This window comes from Eulemur rufifrons, chromosome 4 (genome assembly GCF_041146395.1).
Source record: "Eulemur rufifrons isolate Redbay chromosome 4, OSU_ERuf_1, whole genome shotgun sequence".
Taxonomy (NCBI): Eukaryota; Metazoa; Chordata; class Mammalia; order Primates; family Lemuridae; genus Eulemur; species Eulemur rufifrons.
In genome coordinates, this window is record NC_090986.1 from 25,233,892 (window position 1) to 25,257,754 (window position 23,863).

Consider the following 23,863-nt stretch of genomic DNA (forward strand, 5'->3'; position numbering starts at 1 on the left):
CGGGAGGCTGAGGCAGGAGGATGGCTTGAGCCCAGGAGTCTGAGGTTTGCAGTGAGCTGTGATGACACCACTGCTCTCCAGCCTGGGTAACAGAGTGAGACCCTGTCTCAATAAATAAATAAACAAACAAACAAACAAATCCTCAAGTTCGGGGTGGGGGGGTGTCAGTAGAAGAGACAAGTGTGTGATTTAAACAGAAAACAGCCGGAGAGACAAGGAAGAAAAGATCTTGGCAGCTCAGGACATATATGGCCAATAGGAAGTTGCTTTCATTCCCACAAAGACTGTCTTCATTTGTGAAGAGAGGTCCCTCAGCTGACAGCATCATGAGGACTTCCCCTACGGGCTCGCTGTGGCTCTCTGATACATTGAGTCTCTGTGGGCAAGGCTGTACATAGAGACTGAACTTGGACTTAGAGGAAAAAGGGGAGCAAAGCACTTGTGGTGTCTCCTTGTGTAAATGCTTGCTACTCTCTACCGTACACAGGCCACTTTCATGGGGGCATCACACAGATTATAGAATACAAATCCCTCATCCAGTGTTAGGGTTGGAAAGGACATCGAGTGTCATCGGGTCCCGTCCTTCGACCTCTGCAGGAATTCCCTCTGCAGATGTCTGGTAAGAATTCACTAGCCTCCAGTGAGGTCTCACTTCACTAATTTACAAGACAGCCAGTTCCATATCTGGAGGGTTCTGATTGTAGCAAAAGCCACCATAGCACAGTGCCTTGTATTGGCTAGTGGCTTACTCAATCAAATAAGTGAACACAGACAACAGTTATAATCAGGACAGTAGAAATTATTTTAAAGTAATGTATTGTTTTTTAATAAAATATGGTGGCAGGATTGTTTTAAATGTTTGAAATAGTCTCCAGTTTTCACATTGTACCAGATACATGTTCAATTTATGACCTGGTCAAGTAAGAAAAAAAAAAGTAGAAAATAAAACCTACCTTACTATAAATAGTTACTAAATAGTTACCAAGTAACTGACCAAATGTCTCATAAGCATTTTTTGAGCATGTTGAGTCTCGAGATTAAACTTCAGAATGGGCCTCCTTTGCTCATTGCATAGATGACAAGGTCCTTCAGCATTTACCCAAAGGAAGCAAGGGAGCACAGCACTGCTCAGTAGGAAGAGAGACAGAAGATTGGCTTCCAATTCTATCCCTGCTACTGACCAGCTGTGCAATTTTAGGCAAGTTACTAGACTCTGCTGGACCTTAGATTCCTCTTCTGTAAACTGAGTGATCAAACCAGTGCTGACCTCCAAGGTTCAGCACCACGCTAACCCTCTGTGACTCCGGGACTTTGCACTTTCCTCCTGAAGACCAAAACTTCATGAGTGAAATTAACTCTCAGCCAGTTGAATAATTGATCATTAGCAAGGTTATAACTCGTACTAAATATAGATGGTTAAGTTAAAGTAAATATTATAACTATATGCATCTCCTTCCCTGAATTAGCAGAAACTTGAGTTAATAAATAGTTGGCTACAGCGCTCAGATCATAACCTCTCCAGGGTGCATAATTTCTGTCTTCAAAGTTGGCTAAAATTACCTGGATGTCAGCTGAGTCTGGATTTTTTAAATGCTTCTATTTTTAAACCACAGTAATGGGACTGTATAGTCCCAGTGGGGTATATGCCAATGGAAAAAAAGAAAGAAAAGGAAAGAAAGAAAGAAAGAAAGAAAGAGAGGGAGGGAGGGAAAAGCAAACGAACCAAAAAACTGAAAAGAAATCTGAAGTGGTTTTCAGTAATTACCTTTTATGACATTTTCTGATAACAAGGTATGGCTATTATGAAAAAATAATATATTTAGTAGAAAAAGAAACTATGTCATTTCATTAGGAACCAAGATTTCAGTGCAAGAAAAAGAGATATAAATATCAAATCAATGGAGCTAAATAAAACCCCTTCATCCTAAGTTTGAATTGAAAATATTAGTAAAAGCACATGATATATTTTATGTTAAAAGAATACTTTCTCTGTCGCTCTGTCAGCACCCAGACTGTGCTTTCTAAATACCATTTACACTACAGGGAACAGAGTTCTCTGGAGAAATGGCTAATCCAAGGTCAGGGATGGGCCTGGAACATCTTGTCAGACCAGCAAGCAAGGGAACTATCAAAGACCACAAGATCATGACAAAAATACCTAAGAACCAGGTTGAAGAGCCCAATGGCAAGAAATAAGACAATTTAAAGAAACAAAACAAACCCTGAATATGATCCAAAAGCGAACTTTTGGATCTAACTACAAGCTTATAGGAAATAAACCCTTCAATGGTTAATTTTATATGTCAACTTGACCAGGCCACAGGGTACCCAGATATTTGGTGAAACATTATTCTGGGTGTTTCTGTGAGGGTGCTTTTGGGTGAGATTAACATTTAAATTGGTAGACTAAGTAAAGCAGATTCCTCCCTGATTGGATGATTATAGTCCTCATTCAATCAGTTGAAGGCCTGAATAGAACAAAAAGTCTGACCTACCCCAAGTAAGAAAGGATGATTCCTGCTTGATGGCCTTCCTGGAGCATCAACATTTTTCATATCTTTGGACTGGAAGTGAAACATCAGCTCTTCCTGGGTCTTGAGCCTGCCGGCATTTGGATGGGAACTACACCATGGGCTCTTCCGGTTCTCGGTCTTTCAGGCTCAGATCACAACCACACTGTTGGCTCTGTTGGGTCTACGGGTTGCTGACTGCAGCTCTTGGGACTTGTAAGTCTCCACAATCACGTGAGCCAATTCCTAATAATAACTCTTCCTGCCCCCATCTCTTTCTCTCTTTATACATACACATATATGTGTGTGTATATATATATATATATATATATACACACACATGTATATAGTCTGTTTGTTCTGTCCCTCTGGAGAATTCTAACTAATCCACACCTCCACGGGGATGGAATAACAAAAAACGGCATGGCATGGGACATTTATAGGCCTACTGAAATTTTTGTTCTTCAACAAGTAAATTGCATTAATAAAGAAACAGGAGAAGGGACCTGTGGGTTAAAAGATATTTAAAAGATGTATCAACTAAATGCAGTGTAGGGGCCTTAGTCTGGATCCTGATTTGAACAAACCAACTGTAAAAAAAAATTATCAGACAATCAGAAATATTTAAAATATTGCCTAGATATTTGATGGTGTTATGGAAATATTTTTGATATTTTTGGGGATACAATGATGTTTATGGGGCTATGCTTTAAAAACTCCTTTTTTGAGATATATACTGAAATATTTATGGATAAAATAATTTTGATATCTGGGGTTTGCTTAAGAATAATTTAGCAGGGGTGAGAGGCAGGTTAAAAGTAGAAAGGGTGTAGAGGAGGCAAAACTAGTTATGTGTTGATAATTGTTGAAGAATGCAAGATCAGAATATGGGGGGGTTCACTAAGCCATATTTTGTACTTTTGTATATTATTTTCATAACAAATTATTTTATAAGTAAATGCTTTTTTTTCCTAATGCCTACCTCTACATTAAACTTATATTTTTAAGGCACTAATACAAAATTATTGCTTTTTTGTCCATTACAAATCTGTTTTCATTTGCCATCTAAACTGTATGATTTTTTTCATTTGCTTCCTAAACAATATGATTTTAGTTTCCCTCTTCCATCTCACGAGGAGGGTTCCCATTTGCTTTAAATCATATTTACTTACATGTAGTGATGTTTTTTAAAGTATTGACATGCATAGTCTCTGATCTGAGCTCCAGTGGCTTCTCATGGCCTAGATATAAAGTGCAGGCAGTTCCATTTTTGACAACAAAAGCCCACCATAATCAAGCTACTCCCTGCATGTTAGACAAACTCGTCCAAAAAACAGAAGAGAAGAAACATTTCCCAACCTATTTTATGAGGTCAGTATTACCTCAATACCAAAATCAAGACAGACAGACAGAAAGAAAGAAAAGCATAGACTAATAGCCACATTTCAATGGACAGAAAAATCCTCAATAAAGTACCAGCAAACTGAATCTGGCAGCATGTAAAAAAAATTATACACCTGAAAATGGTTCAAATGGCAAATTTTATGTTATATATATATTACCACAAAAAAATAGTAAAATAAATAAAAATAATTACACACCATGACTGAATGAGATTTACCTCAGGGATGCAAAGTTGGTTTAATATTGGAAAATTGAGCTGGGTTCGGTGGCTTGTGCCTGTAATCCCAGCTACTTAGGAGGCTGAGGCAGGAGGATTGCTTGAGCCCAGGTGTTTGAGACCAGCCTGGGCAGTATAGTAAGACCCTCATCTCAAAAAACAAATTGGAACATCAATTAATGCCATATATCATACCTATAGAATGAAAACAAGGCCGAGCGCGGTGGCTCACGCCTGTAATCCTAGCACTCTGGGAGGCCGAGGCGGGTGGATTGCTCGAAGTCAGGAGTTGGAGACCAGCCTGAGCAAGAGCGAGACCCCACCTCTACTAAACATAGAAAGAAATTATCTGGCCAACTAAAATATATATATAGAAAAAATTAGCTGGGCATGGTGGCGCATGCCTGCAGTCCCAGCTACTCGGGAGGCTGAGGCAGTAAGATTGCTTGAGCCCAGGAGTTTGAGGTTGCTGTGAGCTAGGCTGACACCACGGCACTCACTCTAGCCCGGGCAACAGAGTGAGACTCTGTCTCAAAAAAAAAAAAAAAAAAAAAAAAAAAGAATGAAAACAAAAGTCATGTGATCATCTCAGTAGATGCAGAAAATGCATTTGACAAAATCCAAGTTTATTAACTCCCAGATTAAGAACACCTGTTCTACAGGGGCTCTGAGCATAAAAAGATGGCAAACAATAGTGAGGTAAGACCCTGGGGCTCAAAAGTGGATGGATCTCAGAGGTTGATAGGGGAAAAATATGTCTTCTTGAATCTAGTGGAGAGTCTTGTTAAATCTGCCTGGATCACAAACAACGCCAGCATGAATGACTTATATAAGATCTAAGAGGAACGTAGAATGTAGAGTGTAAACTCTTAAAGGATAGGAAATGTGTGTGTTCCTTCTTTGCTGTTGGCATAATTATTCACCTGCCAGGTAATCAGTGAGTGTTTTTGCAGTGCCATAATTAAGGAGCCTTTGTATAGCTTGGAAGTTTAGGGCAAGTGCTCTGGACTTAGACTTAGTCTTTCTAGCTGTGTAATCATAGGCAAATTACTTAACCTTTAAGTCTTAGTGTTTTGTTTATTTTTTTACCTCTAAAATTAGGATAAGGGCAGTGGGCTATGATAATGCCACCGTACTCCAGCCTGGGTGACAGAGCGAGACCCTGTCTATAAATTAAATAAATAAATAAAATAAAATTGGGCTAATAAATCCAACACCATAAGGTGAGGATTTAAAAAGAGAGTATCTGTGAAATGTTTAGCACAGCGCCTGGGACATGAAAGGATGCACCATGAACAGCATCCAAGACTGCAAAACAGGGGTGTCTTTTGAGACTATTTATTCGCTACTTCAAAAGATAAATGTTAGACTAGAGAACTTCATAATGCCAACTTGAAAGGACCTAATATTCTTGTTTAAGGAATAACCTTGTTCAAATAACCTTGAAAACAAAAGCAAAGTTTGATCACAGAATGAAATTTAATTCAGACAACTTGAGCTGTTGTATTAACATATTCAAGACAAACCCTTAAATGGCAAATAGCCCTCGCTGGGTGTTGCCAAAAAAGAGAGTTTTGCAGGGCGCGTCTTTAGCCTGTATTTTGGGTCACCGCCAAGCGGTGATTTTGCTCATGCGGAGGCAGAGTGGGGACTTCTGTTCTGGCTGACAGCTGTAAATAATGTCACACTGTTAAACCTGTGTAAATGGTTTCAAAATTGCTTAGAAATATAATTATGAGTCAAGGGTGCAAACTCAAATGCTTTCAAGGACAAAACAATGAGAGAAAACTTCAGGTCTATATTCTAGGGAAAAGTAGCCCCGTAGTTAGAAGGCTCACCCTGCTAAAAGGGTTTATATTCAAAACATTTCAGAAGCATCAACTAGCCAAACATGAAGTTTCTGAAGGCCTTAGTCCTCAGCAGGCAGATTACGACCTCTGATGAGTGGAACATGCATAAATAAGGTATTTCTCTTTTGCATCCGTGAGCCCACAGATTGTCTTTTTGCTTCCAGTTAGATAAATACCTTGCAGGAACTGGGCTGTTACAAGCTGAATTATGGCATCACAGGGAATTTTGAGCTGCTTATATTTTCCCCATTTCTGGTTGCTTCCAGCTCTCTTTAGGAATTCTTCCTTTCTTTTATCTAGCTAAAATTCTGCTGTTATTTAGAATAAGGTTGACCTTGACCACCATTTGTTTTCTTTTTTTTTTTTTTGTCTTCTTTTCCAAATACTTTAATGCCTCAAACAATTTAGTGTGTTCTGCCTTAAAAGCCAACTCCTCTGCCAAGCAATCCCTGATCCTTGATTTCTAGTTCTTCACTTCCATCTTCTGAGTGGCTCCAATCACCTTTGTAAAGGGACGTGTGTGACAGGCCATGCTCACCCTGGGTGCTGCCCACATACTCATCCTGGTTTCCTTTGATACCTAAGCCTTTGCCTCTATGAAAGTCATTTACTTCTCAAAAATATTTAGAGAATAATCAAATAAAATTAATTTTGGTTTTAATAAATTTAAACATGTTTCTTTACTGGCTAAATGAACAAAATAAGTGAATGTGGCTATAGAGACTGTAATCTGAAAGTGACTTAGCAATATAGTATTAAAAGACAATTTTTTAAAAAGGTAAAATTATGACTCATAAAATACAAAACTGACCATGATGTATTCATGAGTTATTTATTGCTAATTTTTATTAACTCATGAGGGACCCAGTGAGATACCACAACTGGTTGTTATAGCCTCTACCTGAAAAAGTGCTTTGATAGAGTTTAAGTACTGCACAGAAAGTGTTTTATTAAGAGCAGGTTCTGCCATTCTGTATCTCCCAGAAGTGCACAGAGTTAAAGCACTTGCACAGTGCTGGGAACAAGTGATAGCTTTGATTTAAAAAACAGAGCTATTGTCAGGAATTGGCTTTAGGAAGCTGAAGTTGTTTTATCTCAAAGTAGTTTTTTCCTGGAATAATTCAGATCTCCAGGGGAACTCTGAGCTTCACAGACATTGCTAGGTAAGGAAAATGGTCATGCTAATGACAATGAGGCGTGGTATGGAATAGTAGGAAGAACACTAAAGTAGGATTCTGGAGATACCACCATGAAACAATAAAAGCCAAATGATTTGTGGATGAGAATGAAAGGGGATCAAAGGCAACGGGAAAAAGTAAAGTGACTTTTAGCATTAATAAAGGCCTTGAGAAGTATCTGTTCTTCCCTTTCCTGAATGACCCCGTTATGAGGGGTAGGAATCAAAAAGCTGTGGAATGGAGTGGAATGGAAGCGCTGGAATATTTTAGCTGAACTTCACACATGGACATACTGATATTTGAGAAGAGCAAAGAATGCAAAAAAGGTCAAGAAAGGAGAGAAGAGATGAATAGACATCACTGCATAAATACTGTTTCTCCAACTGTGTTAGATTGCATGCATCTGTCCTTGTAACCAAGCCCTTTGCCAACTCCTTTTCGTCATACCCTCATGAGATGAAATGAGATGGATACACCTACTTCCACAACTGATTCAGTTTTGGCTTCTCAATAGGTCACCAGGAGAGCACACCCCAGAAAAGGCACTGAGACCATAACTATGTGCCCAGCTGCCTCTTCTGTTTGGAAGAGATCTTTACTTGGAAATCATTCATATGCCAGGCTACTGGCAACCCCAGGGAAACAGGGCCAGAATATGATATCTGGTAACTGGGAGGAACCAAGGTAATGTCTAGCTACAGAGTATTTGAAACTAGAGAATAGAGCAGACAGTTGTAGCACCAGGGAGTTCCCCTACATCAGTATGTCATTCGCCACATACAAAGTCAAACAGATAACGAAGACTCTCTGTCAATTACCAAGAACGTACAGAGCACAGAGCCCCAGACACCTTGTTCTAGTCCTCCCTGAGTTTTACACACCTGGCTTCTCAAAAGAAAAGAGGATCCGTTTACATACAAACAAACTCTGCAATGTAGAATATAGTTGTTTCATCTGAAGCAGATTTTCTAAGCTTGTGAAACTCTAAGGACTTAATTCGACTCAGCAAATATTTTTGAGCAGCTATTTATGCTGAAAACTGGAGTGATCTCCAGAGATGTAGATAGACTAGGAATCAGATTTGCCCTCATACTGCAGGTTTAAGACATAGCCCTGCTCATGAAGCAGGGAATGAATAAATGACAACAGTAGAGGTGGCCACAAGATGGGTACAATAAAATGCTACTGGAAGACAGAGAAACAGGAAGCAGGACAAAGCAGGAGGAAGTGCTTCTGTGGGGGAACATGATGGGTTTGGGACCCATTCTATTCTGGACTGGCAGAGACTCCACTTGTCTTACATGTATTCACATCAGCCCCGTCTTTCTCCTGTTCCCCTTCTGCTCCACTCTTGCCTGCAAATTTAAATCTCCCTTGAGGAACAGAAACAAGAACTTGTTTTTCTGTGATCTGTCCTCACAAACCAAGCAAAATGCCTTATGCAGAGGAGATGCTTAATAGATATTTGTTGCATGAAAATGGATACATATTCAAATGCTCTTAAAGGAGGTTTTACCTTTGCTTCTTTCAGTTCCTTAGAGGAAAGTGGGCTGGGGTAAAAGAGTAGAGGTTGGAAAGGGGTGGGAGATTTGTGGGGACAAGGAACATACAGATGTAAAAGGTAAGAAAGATGTGTTAGCACAACCTAGAAATAAGTTACCTGGGAAAGTAAAGAAAGGGAGTAAAGATGGCAAGATGATCTCCTAGGCGTGCAGACAGCAAGTGTAGTACTTTATGCTTAAAGAATGCAAAATTAAAGTTTAACCCTAAATGACACACAAATTTATAGCTCCTGACATCACACTAAATAAAAAGCTCTTCCAGCTTGTTTTTGTACCTGCCTCTGACTGTCCGGCCTGATGCAGTCATTTTATTGCACCGGGTAGCATCTGTTTTTACTACCAAACCAGGGACTTTCTGCTAAGTCATCTTAAAGTCTAATTTAGCTTGCACGAGCTGTGGTTTTGTAATTAAATTAAAATCGTAGGATGTTTTGGATTAGGAGAATCTTCCTTCAACCAGGCCCAAGGTTAGTAAGAGAGTGTGACCTGTCTGGAATAGAATTCCCTCATCCAAAACATCCGGAACATTTCACTGGATTAATTTGTAACTCACTGGGAGATTTTTGGTCCAATTTGCTAAAGATGTTCTGTCTGTTTCCATTTCTCTTTTCAATTCAGGTCAGTATGCATTTATTCAACTTTCTTATTGAAAATGATATGAAAAGTGTTACTGAGTCCAACGAATAAAGAAAATGGCAGATAAAATGCAAGGAAAGGAAGAAACGTAATGAGTGAATAAATAAGTTCATTCATGAATAAAGAATTTATTCATGAATAAATAAATTCATTCATCCAACAAATGAACTTACAGAGCCCTTATTTTTACAATGCACTAAGCTAGGTAAGTACCTGTACAATATAGAGAGAAATGTAAGCTACAGTGCCTGTTCTCTGGGAATTTAGAACTTGGTTTATTTTTTATTAAAAAAAAAATTTGTCATTGGACAGTTTAAGTCCAATTTATATTGGTGTTTTAATTCAATCAAAAACTTCACAAAGAAAACCATGAACAATTTCCTTAGACCTTTAAGAAAATGTTGAATATTTTCTGTGAGAAAAGGCTAACAAAATCACTTTGCACCACTGAATAGGTTACATGTGTTGGCTAGACAGAATCCTGTGGTCATTGGCCAGTAGGCTGCAAGAAGAGAATTTTAAAAATATTTTTTCCCATTAGAGGTTGTAAGAAATAATACTTAATGCAGTATATCAGATGTGATTTTTTCTTTGAGCATTGCCTTGAGTTTAGGTAGCTTTAGAAGGCATTATCTTTAGCAAAAGTAATTGATAAGTAGGACCAAATGTTCATAGAGTTCTGAAACATATTGAGAAAGTGTCCATTTAATCCATCCATGCCCCAGTCTTGGCTCCTTGTTTGCCAAACTACAGTTCTTTGAGATTCAATGAAAGAAAAGTATGGAAAGCAACAGAAGTACCATGGTGTAGTGTTACTGAAAGGATTAAAGGAGGGGAGGCTGATGGAGATCCACACAGAAAGGATATTATTACAAACATGGCAGCATTAAGAGCTGTCCCCTACTGCTCCACCTCCTCCTCTGCTCCCACTAGAACCTAAGCTCCAGGAGGGCAAGGACTTTGTCTTGTTTTCTGCTGTGTCTCCAGTGCCTAGAACAATAAATAATGCATAGGAGGGGCTTGAATGAATGAATGTTTCCCATGCACTGGATAAAAGAAATTCTGGATGCAGTGCTGAAAACTAAAGAGAGAGAACTTCTTGTGATCCCCAACTTTCCTTCTAATGTACTCCATCCATCCATCTACCCATCCATCCAATCATCCATCCCTCCATCCATCCATCCATCTATCTATCCATCCATCCATTTATTCACCATCTTTCACTGAACATCTCTTGTTTTCCTGGTATTCTGCTACTTGTTGCATTTATAAAGATGAAAAAGAGAAAGCATGAGGTCTCAAAGAGCACATGATCTCAGTTCCAGGAGAGGATTCCAAGGGAGGAAAGGTAAGAAGAAAAGAGAACTGACTCATTCCAAATATGAAAAATAAAACTAGCAATGACTCTGAATAGGGAGGAATTATAGAGACCAAAGGTAAGTGAAGTGAACCATGACTTGACTGAGGTAAACTGTCCATCACAGAGTAGGTCAAGGAGCGGGGAGTTCTAATTGTACTCACTCAATCCCGGGAGTAGAGAACCATAAGGCTGAGCTTATATGTTGTAGATGACAGACTAACTGGGAAAAAAAAGAAGCTAATTTGTAACAGGAGGAATGCAACCAATGAACAGGGGATAGTGAGACACAAAGTAGAGTGAGGAGGAAGCCGTAGGAAATGTACAATAACTTAGGTAGTGGATCTAGAGGAGGAAATATTTTCTCTCTTCCTCACTCTCTCCCTTTCACACTATCATGTTATATCTTATATGGGTAAAATTCAATGGAGAAAACAAATTAGAGGTTGGAGCCTGTCCTCCTGGACCTGTGGTCTACCAGGGGAGATATAGTGTATTCATCCATAACCAGTGGTGTGCCGAGGCCAACTTGCCCCAGCTCATACCAGCTCTGGAGAGTCAACTGCTAAATTTCCAGGAGTTTTGCATGCTAGGATTTTAACACAGCCATTTAAAAAAATATAGTGTGTAAACTTAGAATCAAATAGATCATATTGAAAACAAAATACTCAAAGCTCATCACTTCCTAAATTATTATTTATGCACTTGGGGCATTTGGTCTATTATATCTGAGTAATGATGTGCTACTGTGCATATCTTCCCGACTCCACATTCAGTGACATCATGTTGGTAGCTTCAAATTGCCATGGTAGGAGTATGTACACCACAGGCATTGGCAAATGCTACAAATCTAGGCTTAATTTACTTTTTTCTGTTCTCTAGATTTAAGAAATAATGGAGAAAATGTTAAAATGCAGATTAAACTTAAAAAGGTATCACGTCTGTAGCCATTACATTGTGAATAACACAAAAATTGAGGAAATAGTCCTCAAATATTCAAAACTATTATATAATGCAATACTGCAAAGAAGTTGCTCATGTCAATGACTATGAAGTGATATTCCAACATATCTCTTAATTGTTTTGCTTTCATGTGACTTGTCATATATTAGCCAGCATGATTGTCAGAATTATACTTATTCATCAATTGTAACCATTAGTTGGCCATGGATACAAAAAATTCATCAAAAATCATGGCCGGGCGCAGTGGCTCACACCTGTAATCCTAGTTCTCTGGGAGGCTGAGGTGGGAGGATAGCTGGAGCTCAGGAGTTCGACACCAGCCTGAGCAACAGTGAGACCTCTTCTCTACCAAATAAAAAAGAAAAACAAAAAGAGGTACACAAAACAAAACCCAGCCGGGTGTTGTGGCGAGCTCCTGTAGTCCCAGCTACCCGGAAGAAAGGTATGCCAATGTTTTTGTTTTTTTCTAGAAGCAATGTTTGGGCAGAACACATAGTTTTTGCTCTCCATGTGTGTTTATGGAAAGCTGATGGAGTTTGAGGGTGGGGTGTTGTGGAAAGCCAAGCATAGCCCTGTTGGGCAGAGAGTGAGTTCTCTCTTCAGACAAGAGCAGGGAGGAGATGAAGCGAAAATTACAAGTATTGCTAGGGAAGCTGAAAGGTGTTTAGGGAGGGGGCTCCTGGAAAAGTCTGGAGTTTCTGCTTAGAGTCCATTTCAAAGGGGCCACAGATGTAAACATGATAGCGTTTCTTCCCACAGGCTGGTACAGTATAGAGTATAACTTTTACACAGAGGAAAAATAGAATGAAAAGTATGAAGTATAAGAGAGAATAAAAAGTAAAAAAAAAATTGCATGCTGATTAAGGGAAGAATCAACATTTATAAATAGGAAGAAAAGATCTATAAACTGAAGTTAATACTAAAAGCTAATTACAACAATTTTTAGAAGCTAAGAAAGTACATTTGAGTTGGGAGGTGTGTGTGGTCGGGGATAGAGTAACTCAGAAAAATCCTGACAGGAAGAAAATTCAGATAGAAAATAACTTATTGTTAGAAGATTATTTCCACTTCTCATCTAACCATTTGAGCTTAAGTAAATAAATAAATGAAGTAAGACACATGAAAGAACAACTATTTCCAAACCAATCATCCTCAGACATGTTTTGTCATAGAGATAACCCAAAGGTACCAGGCTATCTCGAGAAGGTTATGGCTCATAATTTAGTCTGCTTTCAGTGAATGGCACTTTATGTTTACCTTGCATTTTTGCTAAATTACTCATAACATTCAGAAACTTGAGCCCTCATAGAAATGTCCATGCAGCCCAGCCACTTTTCTGAATCCAGCAGATGAGGAGTTGGAGGGTTCTTTTTCTGCTGACTGCGGTCATGCGTGGCTGGATGATTTATGGACAAGACCAGCAACTACATCCCTATCTCAGATTCATTAATTACCAAGAGTGGGACTCAGCCCAGAATCACTCAGAGGAGGCAAAGTCCTCAGAGAAGGAATCTGTTCAAATAATAAGAATAATTGGAGCCTTAAAAAACAACCAACCATATTTGGATTTTTCTCAGGGTCATCTTTCAAATACTGGGCTGCTTTCTGCTGCCCAAAGGGAATGTTGTCGATGGTGCCTGAGATTTTCCATGATGTTAACATCTGAATGAAAGGATTGGAGAATGAAGGAAAATAAGACCAGAAAGAAAACCAGGGGCCAAGGAAATGTCCCAGATTTCAACAGGGTAGGTTTCAGAAATTGCCATTGGTAAGCTTGGTAGCAAACCCCAGATAAATTCTAGAACAGATGATTAAAGAGATGCGTTTGAGCCCTTAGAAAGGAAAGGTTCTCTGTGGAGAAGCAGGGTGACTCTCTAAGAGCAAGAAATTCGTATGCAATATTTTTGTTTGATAAGCTGACTAGGATTCTTTGCAACATCTACCACACTGTGCTTTTAGATGAGAAGATAGAGCACGTGCTGACAGCCACCCGGATAGACTCAATCATGGCACCAAGGAAAGCAAGTCTGGAAAACGTCTCCACGCCCTGCGGTTCGCTCCTTGCTCTTATTCATTCAACTCAACAAATAGTTATTCACTAATTCGACAGACACAGAACACAGATGTTATGCAGGGTGCTCTTCCAGCCAAGAAATAGGAAGAAATCATTAAATCCCTGTCCTAATGGGGCTTATAATCTAGTGGTGGCAAAGGACAAGCACACAAGGACCCAAAATGCAAGCCAGAGTAACAGAACCACAATGACAGAAGTACCAGGTTCCATGGGGACCCGTGAAGACAAAGGTCCCTTCTAGTTAGAAGATTTAAAAAGTCTTTGCTCAATGCTGTGTGTAGAAACTAAAAAAAAAGGAAAAAGGCTTTGCGTGACAGATGGCATTGGAGGCAGAGTTTGCAGGAAGAGAGAAATGCGGGGTGATGAAGGCAGGCATTTGCCCCAGAGTAGGAAAAAGTTAAACATGAAGTCCAGTCTGACTGAAGCAGGGGACTAACAAGGACAGTCGGGACTGTTCTGATGCATCTTCTCGCCGGGAGTCCCTGCACGGGTAGGTAATAGAGACTTTGGGCTCAGGACTTACAGTCTGACATTTGAATACTGCCACTGCCTTAGCCAGGACACTGAGCAAGTTATGTCCCTTCTCTAAGCTCGACTTACCGCACCTACAAAATGGGCATGATTATAGCACCCAAAAAAAAGAGTACTCTGGGGATCAGATGAGATTATATGTGCAGTGGCGGGTGCAGAGGGTAAATGCTCACTCAACGCAGCAGAATAAAGCCCAGAATTAAACTGGAGGAAGCTCTGCCTTTGGAAGTCTTATCTGCCAGTGCTGTACAGCCTTGATTAGAGCAAGTATTATAGAAAAGCAGGAAATATTTCTTTCCAGTATTTGATCCCAATCTGATTCAGCAGGGAGAGCCTGGAGGCTGAGCCCAGGAAAGCAGGAAGTTGAGCTGGAGACAAAGCCAAGCTGCCTCGGGGGAGAATGGGAGGGACATGCAGTCAGATTCTACAGGACTTGGCACTGACTGGGCAGTGAGGTCCGAAGCAGCAGCAGGCTGGCAGGTTCCAGCCTGGGTGACCAGGTGATTGGAGAAACTGGAAAGGCAGAGCGGGCTGGGAGGAACTACAAAGCAGACAGCACGGAACTGAAAAGGAGAGAGGCTTGGCAAAAGCAAGGGATCAGCAGTCTGGGAAAAGTGAGGAGGAGAGAAATGTGCCGCCACCCTCCTGGATGCAGCTGGGGGAAGGGGAGATCTCTTAACCCCCACAGGAGGAATCCCACAGAGACCACAGGGGATATGCACAAAGTCACATTCAAAGGGGTGTCAAAAGGCTCAAATTGTGAGTTGGAGCCAACAACAACAGCTAATTCATACATTGACTCATTTGCTCTTTCTCATAAGGGAGATACTGTTATTATCCCATTTTACAGGTGAGAAAATTGACACACAGAGAGGTTAAGTAGCCAGGCCAAGGTCATACAGCTAGTAGTGGGAGACCTGGGATCTGACAGGATGTCAGGCTTCAGGGCTGCTCTGGAAGGAAAGGGGGAAACGGATCACTGTGGAGAATTTACAATGCACCAGACCTCACCCAAGGGAATACTTAGGAAGCCAGGAGACCTGGAAGGAAAAAAGATGATTTAAAGTATGTCCTTGTAGACAAAGATGGTGGTGTGAGGAAGGGTCACTTCTGGGCACTCCCTGGGCCCGTGAGAGGCATTTGAGGCTGAGGCAGGAAGCTAGATTTTCCGTGCTGACTCCTGCTCCAATATGGGTGACTTTTGACTATGGCACAGGCGATCTGCAATCTCCAGTTGCTTCTGTTCAGTGTGTCACATTTCTAACTGTCGGTGTAAATCTTGGGCTCTATGTCTGTCTTTCCCTCTGATGACTATTGTATGTGATATGTGCGAGGTGTGTGCATGGTGAGAGAGTGTGTGTGGTTAGGTGTGAAGCCTGCATGGTTGTATATAGGGCAATGAGTGTCTGTGTGTGAGATGCCTGTATGGTGAACGTGAGTCTGTGTGTGATTGTACGGCAAGTAGCACTGTGTGTGTGTGTGTGTGTGTGTGTGTGTAGCCTGCATGGTGAAAAATGTATCTGTGTGATGAGTATGTGCTGACTGTACGGTGAGTGTGTGTATTTGTGTGTGCCTGTGTGTGATGTGTAGCGGTGTCTGCATACTGAAAGTTTGTGAGCACGTGTAGTTAGCTGTAGAACCTGCACGGGGTGTGTGTGTGCATGTGTGTGCGTGTGTGGTGTGAGCACTCTAGTGTAAATCTGTTAATAATTTTAGGTGGAATTGGTGCAAAAGCTGCATAGCTCACCACCCTGTGCAAAGGCAGACCACCCCAGCACTCCTGGGAGGGACCAGGCAGGCACAGCACGCAGAGGCCCAAAGAGCGCCGCCAAGGAGAAACGTGTCAGGGCGCCCCTGAGGATCCCACCGGGCCACCTGCAGCCAGCTGTGGAGCTGCCTCGGGGACAGCGGTCCCTGGGGAGGGCGCTCTCCCAGGCTGCGCACCTACCCGGTACTGCTGTTGTGGTAGCCCGGACTTGACGCTGGGATTGGGGAGTCACTAGGACAACATGGGCATTTTTCTAGATGAAATAAAAGGACCCACACACACATTCCCACCCCTTTCTCACAGCCTGGAGACATGTTCCATAGTTCTTCCCAAGGCATGAGGGTGAGAGAAAGCAAGTTCTGAGGAGGGAGCAGGACCAGGGAAGGGAAGGAGGGAGAAGTGCTGACCACCAGGAGGCTCAGGTGAGTCCAAAGCGTAGTGTTCAGGACAGGCGTTGGGTCAGGGCTGAGTGACCAGGCTGGCTCACCCCAGAGAGCCAGTGTAGGGGACATGTTTGCAGGAGCCTTACCGGGACCGGCAGGCCGACATCCCCAGATAGGACTGGCCCAGGGCTTACAGGTGGAAGTAACCTCCAGAACTTCTGGCTGGAGTAAGGTTAGGAGAAAATTGTCTTCCATTGCCCACTCTGCCAAAAGTCCGCATTTCATATTCTAGAGAAAACCAGTCTTCTAATAGGATGTCTCATCTGGGTTTTACGAATGGATTATATTTGACATATAAAACCAAAAATATCAGCCCAAACTAATTCAGTTCAGGCAGGACTTGCCTCATATCCCCGCCCCACCCCCCAGCTCTGTGCCTGGATTTAGAAGTCGTAGTTCCTTCTCTCAGCAAAGGTTAGACGGCACACACTGTGGGTTTGCTTAGGCTCCCTCCAAATATCAATTAGAGATAGAGAAATATATGTTTCTTATATTAATTCTAACATACGATAACACATGGGTTTAAATATAGCATTAACATACCATCTACATTATAACATTTATTACTTTTACTCACTGTCCTTTCTAAGCTGTGAATAAGCCCAGGGCAGAGACAAGGCCTTTTCATTGCTGTGTCCTCAGGTGCCCCAAAATATTGAAGTCAATATGCAAATCAAGAATATAGATTTTATTTTAATATTCCTCTTTCTTTTTACATGTCCACAGAATCTTGGATCTCTCACACTGGAAATGACTTGAGAGATAACCGAGTCTGTCTTCCCAGCCAGTGCAGGAATTGCTTCTACAACCTTTTCAGCAGATGATCACCAACCCCCTCTGGGTCCTTCCAGCCAGTTCTTTGTGAGACAGCCTGTTCCACTGTGGGGCAACTCTCTTCCTCCTACTTACCCTCCTCTAGAATCAATGAATATGGTTTATGTTCACGTCCATTAAAATATTGTGTGCAAGACTGGAACTATGCAATTTGACTACAGAGTATTGGAGGGTATTACCCTCCTAATTCCATTATTCCTATGCTAATAATGGCACCTAAGATTGCTTTAATCTTTACAGCTGCCACATACTCCTGTTGGTTTGTATTAAAGTATAAAAAGAACAGTTTTTAAAAAAATGAAACTCACTGAAGTACTACCTTGGGTAGATAAAAAAAAAAAAAATTAACTGAGTCAAACTATTCTGTCTCACTGTGTACAATTCGTTTTTCAAAGCCAAACATTAAGAGTCTGATTGCTTGGCCGGGTGCGGTGGCTCACGCCTATAATCCTAGCACTCTGGGAGGCCGAGGCGGGTGGATCGCTCAAGGTCAGGAGTTCGAGACCAGCCTGAGCAAGAGCGAGACCCCGTCTCTACTAAAAATAGAAAGAAATTATATGGACAACTAAAAATCTATATAGAAAAAATTAGCCAGGCATGGTGGCGCATGCCTGTAGTCCCAGCTACTCGGGAGGCTGAGGCAGTAGGATCACTTAAGCCCAGGAGTTTGAGGTTGCTGTGAGCTAGGCTGACGCCACGGCACTCACTCTAGCCCGGGCAACAAAGCGACACTCTGTCTCAAAAAAAAAAGGAGTCTGATTGCTTGAAATCTTGGTATGTATTAGAAAAGATCATACAAGGAGAAAGGACAGGAACTTCCCTGGGAGCTGCTCTGGGACCAGCTTTCTCTATCCCACTGCCCACCAGGTCTCCCAGCAGGAACCCTCAGATGCATCCTGACCCCTCCCATTCCAATTCTACCTCTGAACATCTTCCTCTCTGTCCCCACTGCTATGCCCTTCGCTTGGGTTCTAACATGAAATACTGCAGGGTCTCTGTGAAGTGCAAGTCCCATCATGTCTTCTCTGCTTAAAATGTTTCATAACTGGCTGGACATGGTAGTGTGTGCCTGTATTCCCAGCTACTCAGGAGGCTGAGGCAGGAGAATTGCTTGAGCCCAGGAGTGTGAGGTTGCAGTGAGCTATCACACCACTGCACTCTGCCATAATGTTCTGCCCCTTCAAGGCGAAGTCTGGATCCCTTTGTACAACCTACAGTCCCTTTGCGAACTCCCTTTATCTACATCTGCAGCCCGAGCCTCACCTTCCCCCTGTAGACACCTTATGTACTTGTAATTCCAGTTATGCACTTGTTGCTTTAAGGCCTTTGCTTGTAAGCGCCAGGCACTGCTCTAAATGCTGTACACAGATCAGCTCATTTCATCCTCATGACCGCCCTCTGAAGTAGATAACATTCCCATTTTACAGGTGGGGGAGCTCAAATGTTAAGCATTCTGCCCGGAGTCATGCAGTTAATAAGTTGTAGAGCTGGACGACTCGCATAACCTGAAATGCCCTCCCTGCCTTTCTCCTTGGCAAACTTCTGCCCATCTTTCAAGACGGTTCAAGCACCAGCTTTTCTGGGAAGTCTGCCTACCTCCTGAAATTAGCTGCCAGATAGCATTGTCAGTATGGGCTAATCGTGTGCTAAATGATTATCTCCATCTAAGCAACTGTCATCTGAGGAGAGGCTTATGCTATATTCTGCACCAGGAACCTAGTGAATGCTTTGATGAAGGGACTCATTAATGAGTAAATGAATTAACTATTTACAAGGTTCCTTTTCCAGCAGTAATACAGCATTATAGCAATTTGCCAAATTACCAACCTCCGGTAATCAATTTTTCTTGCAATACACACAAAAATCTGGCAAAAGGTTCATTGTAGACCAGCTGGCTCCTAAAAATCAGGCCAATTATCCCAAGTTCATGTAAGAGCAATGTAGCTTTCTGTAATGTACATTACCTCAAATGCCCAGGGGCAGGAAGTTCTAAAAGGACTAAGATCAGCATACTGTTTGCTCAGAAGATGTTCTTTGAGGATGTCATGTCTTTTAGGATGAGACTGAGTCAATGAGGGGGAAACGGGCAGAGACAGTAGAGTTGACTTGCGGCATGTATGGCCAGATGGGCAAGAGCAGGAGAGAAGTGAGAAATCCTGACCTCGAGCGATCCTCCCACCTCGGCCTCATTTAAGATCATTTAACCCTATCTCAACCCAGATGCAGGTAAGATTCTAAACTGCCAGGAGCAGCAGAAGGTAGTTGAGATAATAGATAAGGAGAGGACAGGAAGGGCCTAATTCTGTGAGCAGTTATAATAGAGGAGCCTTTTACGGCTCTAATTCTTTGGTGAACTTCTCCTGCCAGACGGTGAAGCTTTGTGAAGCTCTTGAACTGAACTTTAATTTGGAAGATACTTTAGGGGACTCTTAGAGTCTGATTCTCTCAATTCATGGAGGAGAAAATGTATGTACGAGGCACAGAGAGTTTCATAGCTGAAGTCAAGGTCTCACTGCTATTGATAATAGAGCCAGAATGCTTCTGCCGGGTTGTAATCCACTGATATTCCTTTTGGTTGCCCGAGCACATTTCCTAACTCACTTCTCAACTCAGCACGCTCCAGACTTCCTCCAGGAATACAATTTTGCCCCCATCATGAACTATCTGTAGTCTCATCCATTATTTTGTTCATTCCGTCATTTCCAGATCTATATCCAGAGCCCACCAGGTGCCAGGAGCACAGGATGAACAAAACAGATCAAGTGTCTCTCCCGAGGCGACCACGATTGGGCTTCTGTTCCTCCTTGTAGCACTGTTTCAAGGACGCCGCCTTCCCCCTTGAGAAATCACTGCTGCTCTTCCTACTATGAGAGAGGTTTTCCTTCTATAGTTAGAACATCCCTATTAACACCGGTGTCAGAGAGACACAAAACACAGCAAAACAGGAGACCTGACCTACAGTAGACTTGGTGTCTGAAGACAGTGAATTGGCTTTGCATTTTAACCAAGAAGCTTTCGCGCCACAATGAGGCTTGAATTGCTGGTGCCCCTGTGGTGTTTTTCTGAAATTTATTTCACAGTGTAGTTGAAGGTGGCCTGTATTTTTTACAATAGCTATGAATGCTCTTTACCCAAAGACCTGGTTGCTTACATCAAATTTTTAAAGGATGTAACCACTTTTAATCCAAATGAAGCCCTAAAAAACTGTGGCTACCCTCGGGCACCCAAGAGGGTTAGCTATGAGAAGGTATGACTCCAGCAATGAAGTTATGTAACCAGCAAGCGAAGCACAAAAACAAACCAAAAAAAAAACTCAGTTTATAAACATTTTCTGCTTTTCTTTCTTAGAAGAGGCTTAATGTGGCTCAAGTCTAAGATTTGTCTCAAGTTTACAATGCAGGCTTAAATAGTTTATTATTTTAAAAGGTGATATAACCATTTTCATTCTTCATTGACTTCTGAGTTCTTTTCTCAAGTTGTAATTCTTGTGCTGTTTGAGAGATTATTGGCATATATAACTTTCCCAACTCCCCCATTGTTATGTTTCAAATAGGAAAAAAGGAAAAACAACCAGTAATGTTAGCAATGGCTCCATGAGAATAAGGAAATCCAAATCTGTGAGTCCCATTTCCTTTGGAAATATGAATCACCATTCCCGATGCTGGAAATAGATGCCTGTGGTAAACTGTCTGTTTTATAAAGATTTCGATTCAAGAGGAAGAAAGTAGAAAGATTATGTTAATTTTATATGTTCTAACAGAAGCATTGTCAGTGGACAAGATTTTTCAAATTGCCTCTTATGTGCAATGTGCAGCAGGCATAGAATAAATTACTTATACAATCAATAAGCAAAATCAATTTTAAAAGTAAAGTTTTGAGGGTAGGAGATTATTCGGACCACCATCAATACTATTTAGTAATAAAATTTCTAAGTCTGTGTTTTCTTTTTTTTTAATTTTTATTTTTCATGGTCAGCTCTTACACAGAATCTTTTTTTTTTTTTTTTTTGAGACAGAGTCTCGCTCTGTCACCTGGGCTAGAGTGCAGTAGCATCATCATAGCTCACTGCAACCTCAAACTCCTGGGCTCAAGCAATCCTCCTGCCTCAGTCTCCCAAGTAGCTGGGACTACAGGCATGTGCCACCACACCCGGCTAATTTTTCTACTTTTTTGTAGAGACAGGATCTTGCTCTTGCTCAGGCTGGTCTCAAACTGCTGACCTCATGCAATCCTCCCGCCTCGGCCTCCCAAAGTGCTGGGATTACGGGTGTGAGCCACCTCACCCGACATAACTGTGTTTTCTAAAATGTGTTTGGGGAAGTAGCCATTGAAGTCAGACAGAAATCTAACATGGTTCTAAAAACCACTTTGGAGCTATGGTTGAACGCATGATTTTCTCAATAACTAGATTTTACTAAGAAATATAGAATGAAGTGTATTAAGACAAAATATTCTTCAAAAATATGAAACCAGTTAAAAAACAAAGAAACAGACTTACCACAGGCCACATCTTCTACTTGCTGCCCAGGGTGGGAATGGGCCAAGAGGGGCCCGTGGGGGAAGAGCAACCACAAGAGATGCAGAATGACAACAGCCTCCACAAACACTCTTCTTTTCCTTTAAAAACTTCCCCTGTTTCTAAGGAAACTTTCTACAGTAGAAGGAACCGTTTTGAAATACCTCAAAATCAGTTTAGAAGTTGGGACTGAAGACACACATAGCATTGATCCCTCAAATGGGTACTTAGGAGAGCATATGTTAATTGAGGGCCTCACTGAGGTATCCAAGCTTGAACGTTTCTGTTGATGGTCATTAGAAAATCCCCTGGCTTTAATTAAGTGTATTCTCCCTTTATTCCTTGGCACTCCCTGTAGACTAATGATGTGCATACTTGACACAAAGTCCCATAAAATATTATGCTTTAGTAACTTCCTAGTTAAAATTTTATTTCATTTTCTTTACTGGGGCCAAGGTACAGGTTTACCCTTTGGTTATGAAAAGTCTATATTTTACAAAGAAAAACAGGGGCAGTTTTTAACGTAATAAACTCACAACTTGTGGCATATTTATAAATGTATCAAATTTGCAGAGCTGGTTCTCTTCTGCAGGGAGAAGAACTTCCTCTGCTCTGTCTGTGACGTAGACTTTCTAACTTTCTATAGTTTCTGAATAAACCTCATTTTCACTTTGTAAAAAAAAAAAAAAAATGCATAAATCAGAGGCAGACAGTGATTCTCATAATGACATAGAAGTAAATAACAATTGTTTCCCTAGAGGTATGCTGAGGTATGAAAATGTCTTTTTTTCTCCCAAATGTTCCCTCTTTAAGATACATATACTCATAATAGAGTTTCTAATATGCACTAAGATGAAAGCTCGCCCCACATATTTTTAAAATAAATAAAACCAAGCAACCAAAAGGGAAAGTTCATGGCATTTTCTTTCACTTTACTTTTACAATTTTCTTGCTCTGTTATCTTATCGCTAAGCATGACTTTAAAAGAAAGATGGAAACTCCTCTGAAAATAGAATTCCTTTCCTTATCAGGAATTTAGAACAAACTATGATTTATACACACACACACACACACACACACACACACAGGGGGTGGAGAGAGAAGTTTAAACCAATGAGAGCTCTTCCAACATAGGGTAGATGACACATCAAGACTCCTTCATGACCCAAGGTAAATTGAAATGGGCTTTTACAACAATCTAGCCACTTCCACTCTTTCCTTTGGAGTCTATTATTTGCACTGGGTATTTCTAAAAGACTCATAAGGTTGTTCTTAAATGTCCTTTTTCAAATAAAATTAGTTATTTAATTTTTTTCAGCCAATACACATACACCCATCCATCCTCGGCAAATCTTGGCATTTTGATTCAGCACTCAGTCTTCACAGAGTTAACAGCCAACTGTAGACAGCTACTTCAGCGTAGCTGGGGGGAAAGGTAGCATTTTACTTCCACCCCAAACAAAGCTATTATATTTACCTTCTACTTTGAAGATAGTAAAGTGTGGTCGGCAATGGAAAGAACCCAAGGCGTTACCTGCGCAGTTCATCCACAGACCCTGGTAGACCCAAGTGGCAGTTACCACCGAGGATGCGCGGGTGGTTACTTTCCACTCATTGGACACCGTGGCAGCTACGAGAGCTCCAAATCCTCCGACACCAAACACCAGAGCCAGGATCTGTGCCCTGGACATGTCGCTCAGCCTTCTCCAGTGACACTGTTCAATCCAAACGCTTTGGTGGTCTAGGCATGCGGCAGACAAAGAACACTGTGGCAGTGTTACAGGCAGCGGGTGTGGGTAGGTGACAGTATTTCATGCTCAGATGGCCTGAGGACGTGCAGGAATTTAGGATAAAGTACGATTTACCAATGGCATTTTAAAGATGGCCTAAAATAATCCAATTTCCTACATGGATATTTACTAAAATGTAGTAGATGAATTTTAAACGTTTTGATTTTGCAGATTTTTTTTAACCTGGCACCAAAGTTAATGCTTAATTTTCTGTTAGCCTGAAGCTTAAC

General features: G+C 41.2%; 1 protein-coding gene across 2 annotated transcripts in view; it reads right to left on the minus strand.

Annotated features, from left to right (window-relative positions):
* Positions 1-23,534, minus strand: part of CLDN10 (claudin 10) — a 109,103-nt gene extending 85,569 nt beyond the window's left edge. Inside the window, exon 1 of one of the 2 annotated variants that reach the window (XM_069467091.1) lies at positions 23,378-23,534. In XM_069467091.1, coding sequence (XP_069323192.1) covers positions 23,378-23,534 — 157 coding nt within the window. Of the gene's footprint in view, positions 1-23,320 lie in introns of both variants that reach the window. The other variant, XM_069467090.1, reaches the window with a different exon arrangement.
* Positions 23,535-23,863: the final 329 nt, after the last annotated feature.